This window comes from Cyprinus carpio, chromosome B23 (assembly GCF_018340385.1).
Source record: "Cyprinus carpio isolate SPL01 chromosome B23, ASM1834038v1, whole genome shotgun sequence".
Classification (NCBI taxonomy): domain Eukaryota; kingdom Metazoa; phylum Chordata; class Actinopteri; order Cypriniformes; family Cyprinidae; genus Cyprinus; species Cyprinus carpio.
Genome location: NC_056619.1, coordinates 22,297,848 through 22,309,776, shown reverse-complemented (window position 1 = coordinate 22,309,776; position 11,929 = coordinate 22,297,848). Strand labels below are relative to the sequence as shown.

Below are 11,929 nucleotides of genomic sequence, written 5' to 3'. Positions count from 1 at the left end.
ATGAGCTGGGATTTCAGCTATATTTGCATGCAAAATTAGAGAAGCAACATAATATCTGTTTTAACTGAAAGCGCTGCTCTCTCGCTGAACAGAGTAGACACAGAGAAAGAGTTGTGTGCGCGCTGGGAAAGCAGGATCTTGCGCTCGTGCGGCAGTAACAGTCGCTAGATTTGTCGCTAGTCGCTTTTTTGGAAAAGAGTCGTTAGGGGGGTCTGAAAAGTCCCTAAATCTAGCGACAAAGTCGCTAAGTTGGCAACACTGGGCGTGTGAGGTGTCTTCTTCTTCTTCTTGCTTTATGGCAGATCGCAGACATATAAGTGCGTTACCGCTACCTATCTCTCAAGTGGACCATTGGCACTCCTAATTGAGATTGTAGATAGCGTGTCAATGGTCCATTTGAGAGATAGGTGGCGGTAATGCACTTATAAGTCTGCAATCCGCCATAAAGTTCTAACAGTTTGGACATTGCGTGAATCAGAGGTAAAAAACAATATAAATACTGTTCAGTTTCTTGCACAGACCTATCATTTTGTGTCTTTACACATCAATGTATCGTCACGTTTGATTTTGTTTGTATGTTTTTTTTTTTTTTTTTTGCATTGTATGTTTTAGCCGTGATTCCCATCCACTTACATTATAAGAGTGATAGACTGCAACGGTTTGAATTAAAAATCTTGGTTTGTGTTCTACTGAAGAAACAAAGTCACCTACATCTTGGATGCGGTGGGAGTAAGCAGATAAACATCAAATTTTCATTTTTGGGTGAACTATCCCTTTAACAAGTGGATAGCCAAAGCCCTAGCCATATCAGTAATAAGCATTATCTACACTGTTCAATTCAGCATTGTAGAGGGTATATTGTTATTGTTGCCTTTTCAGCCATGGCATCCTCCAGTGGTCCACTAAACGAGGAGCTCCAGTGCTCCATCTGTCTGGATGTGTTCAATGATCCAGTCACCACCCCATGTGGACACAACTTCTGCAGAACCTGCCTGAACAAATGCTGGAAAACTAATCCAGGCTGTTTCTGCCCAATCTGTAATGAAAAATTCAGCAAAAGACCTCATCTCAAGATTAATACAACACTCAGAGAGGTTGTGCAACACTTTAAGGAGAAGCCTGAGCTAGGAACACCTGAGGTGTTCTGTGACATCTGTGATGAAAGAAAGCAGAAAGCCCTTAAGTCCTGCTTGATGTGTCAAAGCTCTTACTGTGAAACTCACCTGAAACCTCATCACAGAGTCCCGCGTCTAAAGAAACATACACTGATCAATGCTGTGGAAAATCTAGAGAATTATATTTGCCAGAAACACGAGAGACCATTGGAGTTGTTCTGCATAGATGACCAGACGTGTGTGTGTCTGTCCTGCACTGAAGGTGACCACAGGAATCACAGCACTGTTCCTATAGAGGAGGAGAGTCAAGAGAAGAAGGCAAGAAATACAAACACTATAAAAGACCCCATGAAATGCAATGTGTGTTGACAGGTTGAAGATCTCACCCGTCTTTCATACCATCTGCTAGAAGTTGATTATGTCAGGGTTTTTTTTTGTTTTGTTTGTTTGTTTTTGTTTTTTTCAAATACAAGTTACCCTTCAAACTGTCAGACATGGATTAAAAGATACAAAAACAATTTTGAATTCCTGGAGCCTTTAAAAGGTTTTTTTTTTTTTTTTTTTTTTTTTTTTTTAATAAAATATTCAAATAAGAGTTTCTGTCAGAAGACGTAAAGCTAATTTTTTAGAAATGCTTCTGTGGTGTTCTCTGTTTGTAGAATCAGATCGTTAAGACGCAGACATATTTGCAGCAGATGATCCAGGACAGAATGAAGAAGATTCAAGAGATCCAGCGCTCAGTAGAGCTGAGAAAGGTGAATAGAAGATAAAATAATGTAAAATTAATGTTGTTCAAACATTTCCATCTGCTTTATAATGGTTTTTGAATGAACCCATATTTAAATACTTAATAGATGAATCTTATAATTGATCTCACAGAAAGAGAAATCAACCAGTGTTGAGCTCTTCACTGATCTAAGACGCTCCTTTGAGAGATGTCAGTCTGAGCTGCTGGACAAAATGGAGAAGCAGCAGAAATCAACAGAGAAACAGGCCAAAGATCTCATTAAAGAGCTGCAACAGGAAATCTCTGAGCTAAAGAGGAGACAAACTGAGCTGGAACAGCTCTCTCAGACTGGGGATGATCTCCAAATCCTACAGGTCTGTTAACATCTCTCATTAATGATAAAGCATATGCGTTATAAAACACTTTTCATGCTGATAAATTTCTTGTATCTCCTGTTGTAGATGTACTCATCCATTTGCACTTCTATACAAACTAAAAACTGGAAGGAGATCAGTACTGACTTTAATACGAATGCGTGCACTCTCAATAAAGCTCTAATTCAGCTGAAGGAATTCAAAATTGTACATAAAAAACTTGGTCAAACTGGTAAGTCAATATTAAATCCTGACTACATTTGTTCATGGGTTAAATGCAGCTGCAGCTCTATTGATGGCATGTGACTTGCTTTTCAGAGGAAATAAACGTGGACACATTGATTAGTTTGTAAAATTATAGTTTAGAGTAGAATTTAAAGTAAATACACTTACACATTGAAGTCACTGAATGAACATTTTAAAAAATACTTTCAATTTCAAATAAGAGTAAACGTATTTGAATATAGCCATAGCACCTCTTATTGTAAAATTATGTTTTAGCATAAAACTGGTGATACAATTGCTCATATATGGTGTAACAGTACATAAACCATACTTATTTTCCACCAACAGTGACATAAATAGGCCAAGTGCAACTCTTGATTTTTTTTTCTTCATTTTTACAAACTGAGCATCATTGTCTGAGGTCAACTAATTCAGCAATATGTAATAGTTCTTTCTCAGAGTCTCACTGTCGTTTGTGTCCACAGTGCTGAAGATGATGCAGCAGTATGCAGGTACAGTCTGTGAGCTGCACTTCTCATATACACTTACTCTGCATTTATAAACTAATTTGCTGAATGCTTGTTCATATTCTCTGATCTCTCTCTTAGTGGATGTGACTCTAGATCCCGATACAGCTTATCCTGAACTCATCTTGTCTAAGGATGGAAAACAAGTCCGTCATGGAAACATTAAGCAGAGCCTTCCTAACTATCCAAAGAGATTTGATTCATGTTTAGATATTCTGGGAAAAGAGGCTTTCTCTTCAGGGAAATTTTATTTTGAGGTGCAGGTGAAGGGCAAGGCTGAGTGGGATTTAGGAGTGGTCAGAGAATCCATAAATAGGAAGGGGAAGGTCAGACTGAGTCCTGAGGATGGATGCTGGACTTTGGTTCTGAGGAATGAGAATCAATATAAAGCTTGTGAAAATCCCTGTGTCTCTTTGTCTCAGAAAGAGACAATTGAGAAGGTTGGTGTGTTTGTGGATTATGAGGAGGGTCTGGTCTCTTTTTATGACGTGGAATCCAGCTCTCATATCTACTCTTTCACTGGTCAGTCTTTCAATGACAAACTCTATCCATTCCTCAGCCCATGTTATAATGATGAAGGTAAAAACTCAAGCCCGCTGATCATTTCACCTGTCATTTCAAATAAATGAGTATACATACCAAACATGAATTACTTGATCTGAAAGTTTAAATATACATATGTTGTTATTTAAAGGACAAGAAAAAGAAAAAAATAAATCTGCATGCCAAGTCAAAAAATGTGCTTGCTAAATTCAAAGTAGCAAGGCTTTGAATCTAAGATTCATGATAAAGATTATAAAACATTTATAGCCAATCACATTAGATTTAAAACCCATGCGACTAATCTGGAGTCAGGTGAAAATGACATGTGCTACTTGTTAGATGTTTGTGCTGCTTGTTACATGTCCCAAATAAAGACTAGTTGATCATTGACATACAGTGATGATGAGGTCTGGTGTATGCAGTCTGAGGTTGAACTGTGTGGCCAGAATCTGTTTGGTCTTATTGGGAGCGCCCTGGTCCACCGGATAGTTCATGTACTCCTTATACTGCATAGTCCCTTGAAGAGACTTAGCTGAAGGAAGACATTGAACATGCCATTAATGACAATGAAAAAAAAAAACACAATTATAAAAAATAATTGTTGATCATTTTGCATAGCAGTGCCTGTTCTGATTTAAAGCAACAGCGTTGTTTGGAAAAAAATAAAACTAAACTAACTTTTCACTACATTACATTTTTCTCTACTGGTTTTCCATTCCATTATGTCATAATAACCATCACTTTTTTCCCATGTCAAAAAAAAAAAAGTTTTCTCTTTTTAAATTCTGCACTATGAATATTTGTTCACCCCCACACTTGCTTTCAGTCATCCATCATTGCCATCATTTTCATTGCACATTTATATTCATAATGCAGAGAACTACATTTTGGGCCATTGACTTTTTGCAATTTCACAAATGAATGGCAATTCAACCAATTCCTCAAACATTAGGTGCAATAGCTTGATTGTTTTCTGCTTTTTTTCCCACTAAAAAACAAAATCTAAATTTATGGAAAACAGATGCAACATAAGCTAATGAAGATCCATAAATCACAGGCCTCATCACCAAGTGATTTTTGACAAATGCAGCAACCAATTCAGACATTTTGGGACATAATAACCAGAAAAAAGTCTCTGGTGGGACTGTTTGATAGTCAAACTCCACTCACTCTTTTGCGGGTTGAGGTTGAGAGGAATCCGGTCCTTTTTCAAGGGGGCTTTTAGCACTCCAGTGTAGTACATGACCATCACCTCACAACAGACTAGCCGTGCGCTGCTTTGAATTTTTTGTTCTTCAAGATGGTGGAGAGCTACAAGGTCCATGACGATCTCAACGTTCACGTCGGTTGGGGACAATTACAAAGCCTGCATTTTTAGAACAGTTCTAAATGCAGTTTATTACCCTAATTTTTGTGAATTTTGTCATTTTATATTGATAAACATTAAATAAGCATCAAATTAAATAGACAAATTACATACAATTAAATAGTCTACAGTCCACGGCCCTGCAGAACTGCTATGATTAAACATAAAAAATATATATATATTATAGCTGCAATTTCAAATAAAGACTGATTATTAAATTAGACAACAATGGATTTCATTAATGATTAGTTGGGTCCGTGTGCTTTGCACAAAGAGTTTTTGTTGAGCTCATTTTACAGTAAGAAAAACATTATTTTTGAGTATAAGGCATAGCATATATGTAGAGCAAGTGACTTTAAAAGCAACTCTGAAACCGTCTCTCTTGTATTAGATACTGATAAGTTCTAAACCCAAAATCATGTTTTACTGATCACAGTTTGACTTTTCTCCAGAGTGAATTCGTAGATGATGATCTTTGACACTCTCTGCCCGTGTGAAACTCTTTCCACACTCGTGGCAGGTATAAGGTTTCTCTCCGGTGTGAACTCTCATGTGCACATTAAGGATTCCTTTATGTGCAAAACTCTTCCCACATTGAGTGCATGTGTACGGTTTCTCTCCAGTGTGAACTTTTAGGTGATCCTTAAGGTAATGTTTACCAATGAAACTCTTCTCACACTGAGGGCACGTGAACGGCTTTTCTCCAGTGTGAGTTCTCATGTGAATATTAAGTCTTCCTTGGCGTGTGAAACTCTTTCCACACTCATGGCACGAATAAGGTTTCTCTCCGGTGTGAGATCTCATGTGCGTGTCAAGGTGTCCTCTTTGTGAGAAAATCCTCCCACACTCAGTGCATGTGTACGGTTTCTCTCCAGTATGAATTTTTAGGTGATTTTTAAGATACAGTTTAATACTGAAACTCTTTCCACATTGAGGGCACAGGAAAGGCTTCTCTCCCGTATGGACTCTCATGTGCACATTAAGGCTTCCTTGACGTGTGAAACTCTTTCCACACTCATGGCAGGCAAAAGGTTTCTCTCCGGTGTGAACATTCATATGCATTTCAAGCTGTTCTCTTTGTGAAAAACTCCTTCCACACTGAGGGCATTTGTATGGTTTTTGACCTTCCTGAACTAAACTCGTTCCACATTCATGGCCTGTGAAAGACGTTTCTTCACTTAAAACATTATGAGGTTTCCGATGCTGATGCATCTCCTCCACTTCACTCAGCATTTCACTTTCCTCTTTTAAGTCTAAAAACAAACACAGTACATTGTCAAAAATCAATTATATTGTGACAAATGTAAAGCAAAAAAGAAATGGAAGGGAGCTACTTTTTTTGCTTTTTGCAGAAAATAAGACCTTAAGTATCTACTTAAGGTCTTATTAAGCATCTACATACTTAAGCCTTGTGCACACGGTGACGATTATCGCTCATGTTTTTCAACGCGTCTTGTGTGTTCATACCCAAGCGATTTTTCACTGGCAATGAGCCGAGTGAACGTGCAAATTCACTCCCTGGCACTAGATGGCGCTTAATGAAAAACAGAAATACCCCGGTATACATCGAATCCTATTTGAGCTGCAATTCCTCTCCATAACAACTCCCTCTTATTGAGATTTTTGTAGTCGCTGTCACGTTTTTCCATAAAGCTTTAAAAAAAGAGCTCATAAAGACCAGCAGCACTACATTCATCTTGGCTCGATGCATCTTCTTCGTCTACCTACTCCCTTTTTGTCGTTAGGTATTAATGTGTGCTTGCAAGACAGTTTTGTGCTTGAGTGCCACCAAGTCATGTTTTACTGTAACTTCAGCAGCTCCAGGCACTTGAACAAAAGCGCCAATCTCATTGCTCGGCCAGTTTTTAACGCGGCACGTCAAACCCAAAAAATGAGCCTGTGTTTTTTAAAAAATGACGATTTTACGCCCAGTATTTTGCGTGTCGGTGTACACACTCAAATTGGCGCCCTTTGTTTAGTCGTGAGGCCTTAAACGTTGGCAATAAACGCACATGATAATTGTCCCAAAAGTCTTTAGAGTAAATTCTGTCGCGTTTATAGAATTTGTTAATTAGTCTCCTCCGCGTCACCCTATAGCTCCATTTTGGAGAGTATCACATACCTAAACAACGTCTGCTGTTCTATGTCAGCAGCACCGTACGCAGATACGCTGTTTACACTTTGATCAGAATGCAAACAACGTATCTTCATACATATGTTGTGATACTCTTCAAAATGGTGCTTTAGGGTGACGCAGAGGAGACAAATTGTTGAATAAAGTCGTTATTTTTGTTTTCTTTGCACACAAAAGTATTATCGTAGCTTTGTAAAATTACGGTTGAAACACTAATGTCACATGGAAATGTTTTTATGGTGTGCTTGCTATGTTTCTGAGCCTTGATCGTGTAAGGATCCTTGCTGTCTATGGAGGGTCAGAGAGCTCTCGGAATGCATCTAAAATATCTTAATTTGTATTCCGAAGATTAACGAAGGTCTTCTAGGTTTGGAACGATATGAAGGTGAGTAATTAATGACAGAATTTTCTTTTTCGGGTGAACTATCCCTTTAAGTAGCAGATTTTGAAGCTGCAAGTAAATTAACCATCAAGTTATAACAGTTATGAAAAACATACTTCTCTTGGATTTAACATTTATATTTCTATTTATAGCCTTCAATTTGCATATTGTTGAGGGACAACATTAGACAGGATGAGAAATAAAGTTTTCCCCCTAAAATACAAGCAAGAAATAAACTACATATAATAAAACTAGCATTAATTAAAGCTCTTAATAATTAATATATCATGGTTAAAAGTCGGACTTTTGCACACAGATAACAAACAACAATAAAAAAGATGACTTTGAAACCATCTTTATTGTAACCGGTATTGACAAGGCAGACATATATAATAAAAATGTACAAAAATTAAAAGGGAATTACCTGATGGAATAAAAACATCATCATCATCGTCGTCATCATCGCTCTGTTCTTCATCAGCTGTGGTTTCTCTTTTCATCTTCGTTAGGTTCCTGCAGTCCTCCAAGTTCACTGAGCACGTCTTAAGTGGTGTCTGCTCTTCTTCAGCATTACAGTCTGAACCCAAAGACTCTGTGGAGATTTGATTGGTGGATTTGTGACTGTCACACACACTCTCTTGAGTGTCAGTGTAACAGAGTAAACTGAGGCTGATCTCTGAGTCCTGTGTGTTTCTGGATCTCTGTTCAGAGAGCTGATCTCTGATGCTCCAGTCTGAATCTGTCCCATCAGTCACACCCACTGAAACATTTTCCATCGCCTAAGAAACAAAGAATCACAGTGGCAATACATTTATATATATATAATGACTGCCGCTCCTATTAAGGGAAAAAAAAACTATTTTAAAGAATAAACACTGCTGGCAGACTGGATGTACAAAAAGCAAAACTTTTTTTATTATTTTTTATTTGTTTTGAGCCTTGCTCGGTCTTTATGTCTGACAGTAATGCTTGAAGCTTCTACTAGCCCGCCCCTTACAATATTTTCTAAGCAAATACTGATACATATAAGCATTGCGGTCTCAATCTGCAAAGAAACTTATTTGTGCATGATCATTTTTATTTATTGAACAAGTTTGGTACTGGTTTCCACTGGGTATAAACAGATCTTGAAATCATTCAGGATTAAGTGAATCTTTTTCATGTACAAACCTCTCTGCTCAGTTTTTTGTCTCTCTCCATCAGCTTTACTTCCAGTGACGCCTCCCTTTTTTCTTCAGCTGACAGATTTACGTAATGAAACCATCAATATCCAGCATGGACAGATATATTATCCCTCATTTGCCACTTTTACATTTTAAACATGCTATTCTCAAAATTCTGCTCGTTTCTTCAGAAACTGAGCACTGTCTGAACTGTAAAAAATGTCAGATGCCGCTGCTTCGTTTCGTTTACAGGGGAGCTTGAACTACAAAATCGGACATTACTGCCACCTGTTGGGAGTATGGTGCACAATCACAACACCCTGCATCTCTGCAATAACTTTCGAAGCACTGCTGCGTTGGAAAACCTTCGTGAATCTTTCGTTTCGAGCCAGGGGTTCGGAGCGCGTTTCAAATCACGAGGTCACGTGTTTTCATTTACAGAGGCGTGTCTTTTACCTGATCTCGGATAAGTTTTATAAATCTGTGTACATTTTTAATAAAACCTAACAGAAAGAGTATTCTGTGATTGGTCCATTTACACAGACTCTGCAGTAAACAAAGGCCTGTAAAGTACCCCTGCAAATTACTAAAAGACCACATACTTCATATGTAATGTTGGTGATTTGTTAATTGCATTTAATACACGTTCAATAAAACATTTACGTTTGTGTTTTTGTTGCAGTTACACAGTTTTGACCAGGCAGTAGGTGACATTCAGTGTGTGGTGTTTCGAGTGCTTCCAAACAGTGAATGATTTTTGTGAAGCAACTGACCCTTGCAAAAACCCACCCTCCTTAGTTACTGTTGCTATGTCCGACAAACCATGTCGCTCTCAAATTACACATCATGTTTTGTGTAGTAAAAAAAGACATCCCAGAGCAAGGAGGAGACAACATGCCGAGAGACGAGGGAGGTTAACTCTGGTATGAAAACAAGGTCTAAGCTTTCAAATTTAGTAATTTTTTTAAGAAATTCAATCAATATATATAATTTTGTGGCTCTTTAACGTGTCATGACAGATTATTGTAATTGTGGCGCAGCTGATACAGAAGAGTGTATGCCGCCTGCGTACTGCTCAGAATTGCCAAAATGGTGCTACGCTGATTTGTTATTCGTTATTTTTGTTTTCTTCGTGTACAAAAAGTATTCTCGTCGCTACATAACGTTACGGTTGAATCACTGATGGCAGATGGACTATTCTGACGATGCTTTTCATACTTGTATGGACCTTAACACTGTTATTTATTTGGCAGTCTATGGGACAGTCTCAAGCCTCCCTGTTTTCATCCAAAATATCTTAAATTGTGTTCCGAAGACCGAACAAAGCTTTTACGAGTTTGGAACGACATGGGGGTAAGTGATTAATGACAAAATTTTCATTTTGGGGTGGAGTATGCCTTTAAAGCATTGTAAGAATCCACCCACCATCCCAAAAAGCAGAATCCAGCAGCCGGGTCGAAGGTTTAATGCATATTCGGTCTTTTACTTGCGCTTCTGAATTTATCAGGATTTAGTTTAAATTTTAGTCTAGCTCCGTGTACAATCTGACTCCAATTTCGCGTGATCGTTAAATTTAGGCAATATTTCTAATCAAAAGCTGATCACAGATATCTATTGTTTATTAATTTAGATATTTGAGTATTCTGGAAATCCCATACTTTCCATTATTCGTTCATTAGGGGCCAGGTACCGCACAGGAATTACACTCGGCTGATAGTGAACCCACGGACACAAACTCCTCAGTTCTGATCTTACTCAGAGGATGCAGAGCGATTATAATACCTTTAAGTGAGCTACACCCTGCATGCTCATAACAAAGATGCATTTTTTCCTTTAACCATGAGAGCTACACCGTGTTAAGCCAGTGACAGTCAGAAATCTGAAGCCCCTGATGGTGTTCCCCGTGGTTCATCCACTGGTGCTGCAGTATGATCTGTCCTGAACGCAGATTTGTGGTAGTAGGTTTAATGCGTATTTGGTCTTTTACTTGTGCTTCGAAGAGATCAGAATAAATCAAATATAACAATGTATTATCAGTCAGGTAAAATTGTATCATGCCAATTACATAATGAAATAATTTTAGAAATTTAGAAAGGATAATGCAATTGTGAATCACATTATAGCTGCATGGCTTCTGTATTTTGTTCATTGTTAATTTTTGATATATGGTAGATAGGTGTTTGTTGCAGGAAGGAGACAAACAAATTTAACATAGTCACACATGTAACAGTTATCCTAATTTAACAGAAGACACACAGTCTAAAATGCATAGCATCAACAACCTTTTACCTAAGTATCTTAAAGAACACTTACAGCAAAGTAATCATGTGTTTTTTTAAAGAATAACTAGCCTTTCTGCACATGTAGTAGCACAAACAACTATACAGTCTGCTCTATGAGCACAATGTGTTTAACACAATTACATTTTTGAATCATACCTGACAGCAGAGAGACACACGGCAGCGAGAGCTCTGGTGCAGAGCTCCAGAGACTCTCACACACTGCACGGGGGTTTTTCTGACTACAGATTCCCAAAGTAATGTTTTTGTCACTTCTCTTATATACTCAGACCAGAAACAAAGAAATCTTCAAATCAGTTGTAAAAACATAAAGACATTTTGGCTTGTTAGGTTCTCGTGGTCCCAGGGTCACACCTGGCTTGGAGATAGATAGATAGACTCACCCCTTCCTCAGCAGAACACAATTCTATAAAAGCTTTCAATATTTCCCATAATACAAGTGACTACTGTGAAATTGAGACCATTTTACCAATCGCACAAAGACCTTTTCAATAGAAACAACATATTCACAAGATATAACATGGATATTCTTGCTTTTGGGGAGAAGAGTGAGAGTCAAAGGCAGGAAGGGGAGAGGAGAGGGAGGAAGCAGGTCTTAAATGAGCGTAAAGGAGATAGGTGTTGTTTGCTCTATTTGAAGATCTCTTCTCCAGATCAGTTTTGTTGTTTTATGGTTTTACGTGCAGCATGGCAAATGTCTTGTGTGAGTTCCTGAGTTTATTGGTTTCACATGGAATTATAATTTCATAAGGAAATAATTTCACTCCTTTCAGCATGAAAGTAACAGAATGCAGAATGAACATATTTTATTTCAACCGCAGAAGAACTTCAATACACAATCCCCGGTTTCACAGACAAGGCCTAGTCCTATATTAAAATGTAAGTCTGAGCCGTTTCAACTGAAAGAAACTTTCAATGACTGGTCTTAAATTATATCAGTGCCTTTGTTTTGTCTCAAAAAGCACACCAGTAATTTTTTTTTTCTAAGCTCGTTTATAAAAATTTGTTAAATGTCCTAATTGAACTATGGCCTAATCCTGGCTTAGCCTAAGCCCTGTCTGTGAAACCGGGCC

The 11,929-nt window shown here is 38.0% G+C and overlaps 2 protein-coding genes across 4 annotated transcripts in view; one reads left to right on the top strand and one right to left on the bottom strand.

Moving 5' to 3' along the window:
• Positions 1-3,907, top strand: part of LOC109063905 (E3 ubiquitin-protein ligase TRIM21-like) — a 7,306-nt gene extending 3,399 nt beyond the window's left edge. For both annotated transcript variants that reach the window (XM_019080913.2, XM_019080915.2), the window contains 6 exons: positions 880-1,433; positions 1,775-1,870; positions 1,995-2,216; positions 2,304-2,448; positions 2,927-2,953; positions 3,050-3,907. In XM_019080913.2, coding sequence (XP_018936458.2) covers positions 882-1,433; positions 1,775-1,870; positions 1,995-2,216; positions 2,304-2,448; positions 2,927-2,953; positions 3,050-3,597 — 1,590 coding nt within the window. In that variant the 5' untranslated portion in view covers positions 880-881 and the 3' untranslated portion in view covers positions 3,598-3,907. The remainder of the gene's footprint in view (positions 1-879; positions 1,434-1,774; positions 1,871-1,994; positions 2,217-2,303; positions 2,449-2,926; positions 2,954-3,049) is intronic.
• On the bottom strand, positions 3,908-8,807 carry LOC109063895 (oocyte zinc finger protein XlCOF20-like). Of its 2 annotated transcripts, XR_006158252.1 has the most exons (4): positions 8,564-8,807; positions 7,818-8,172; positions 4,682-6,130; positions 3,908-4,043 (listed from the first exon to the last, which is right to left on the bottom strand). XR_006158252.1 is itself a non-coding variant. In XM_019080904.2 (3 exons), exons 1-3 carry the CDS (start codon positions 8,591-8,593, stop codon positions 5,301-5,303), a joined length of 1,215 nt encoding a protein of 404 aa, XP_018936449.2. In that variant the 5' UTR covers positions 8,594-8,807; the 3' UTR covers positions 4,052-5,300. The 2 variants fall into 2 exon arrangements, 1 of the variants encoding a protein (XP_018936449.2); XM_019080904.2 differs by lacking the exon at positions 3,908-4,043 and having other exon boundaries at positions 4,052-6,130.
• Positions 8,808-11,929: the final 3,122 nt, after the last annotated feature.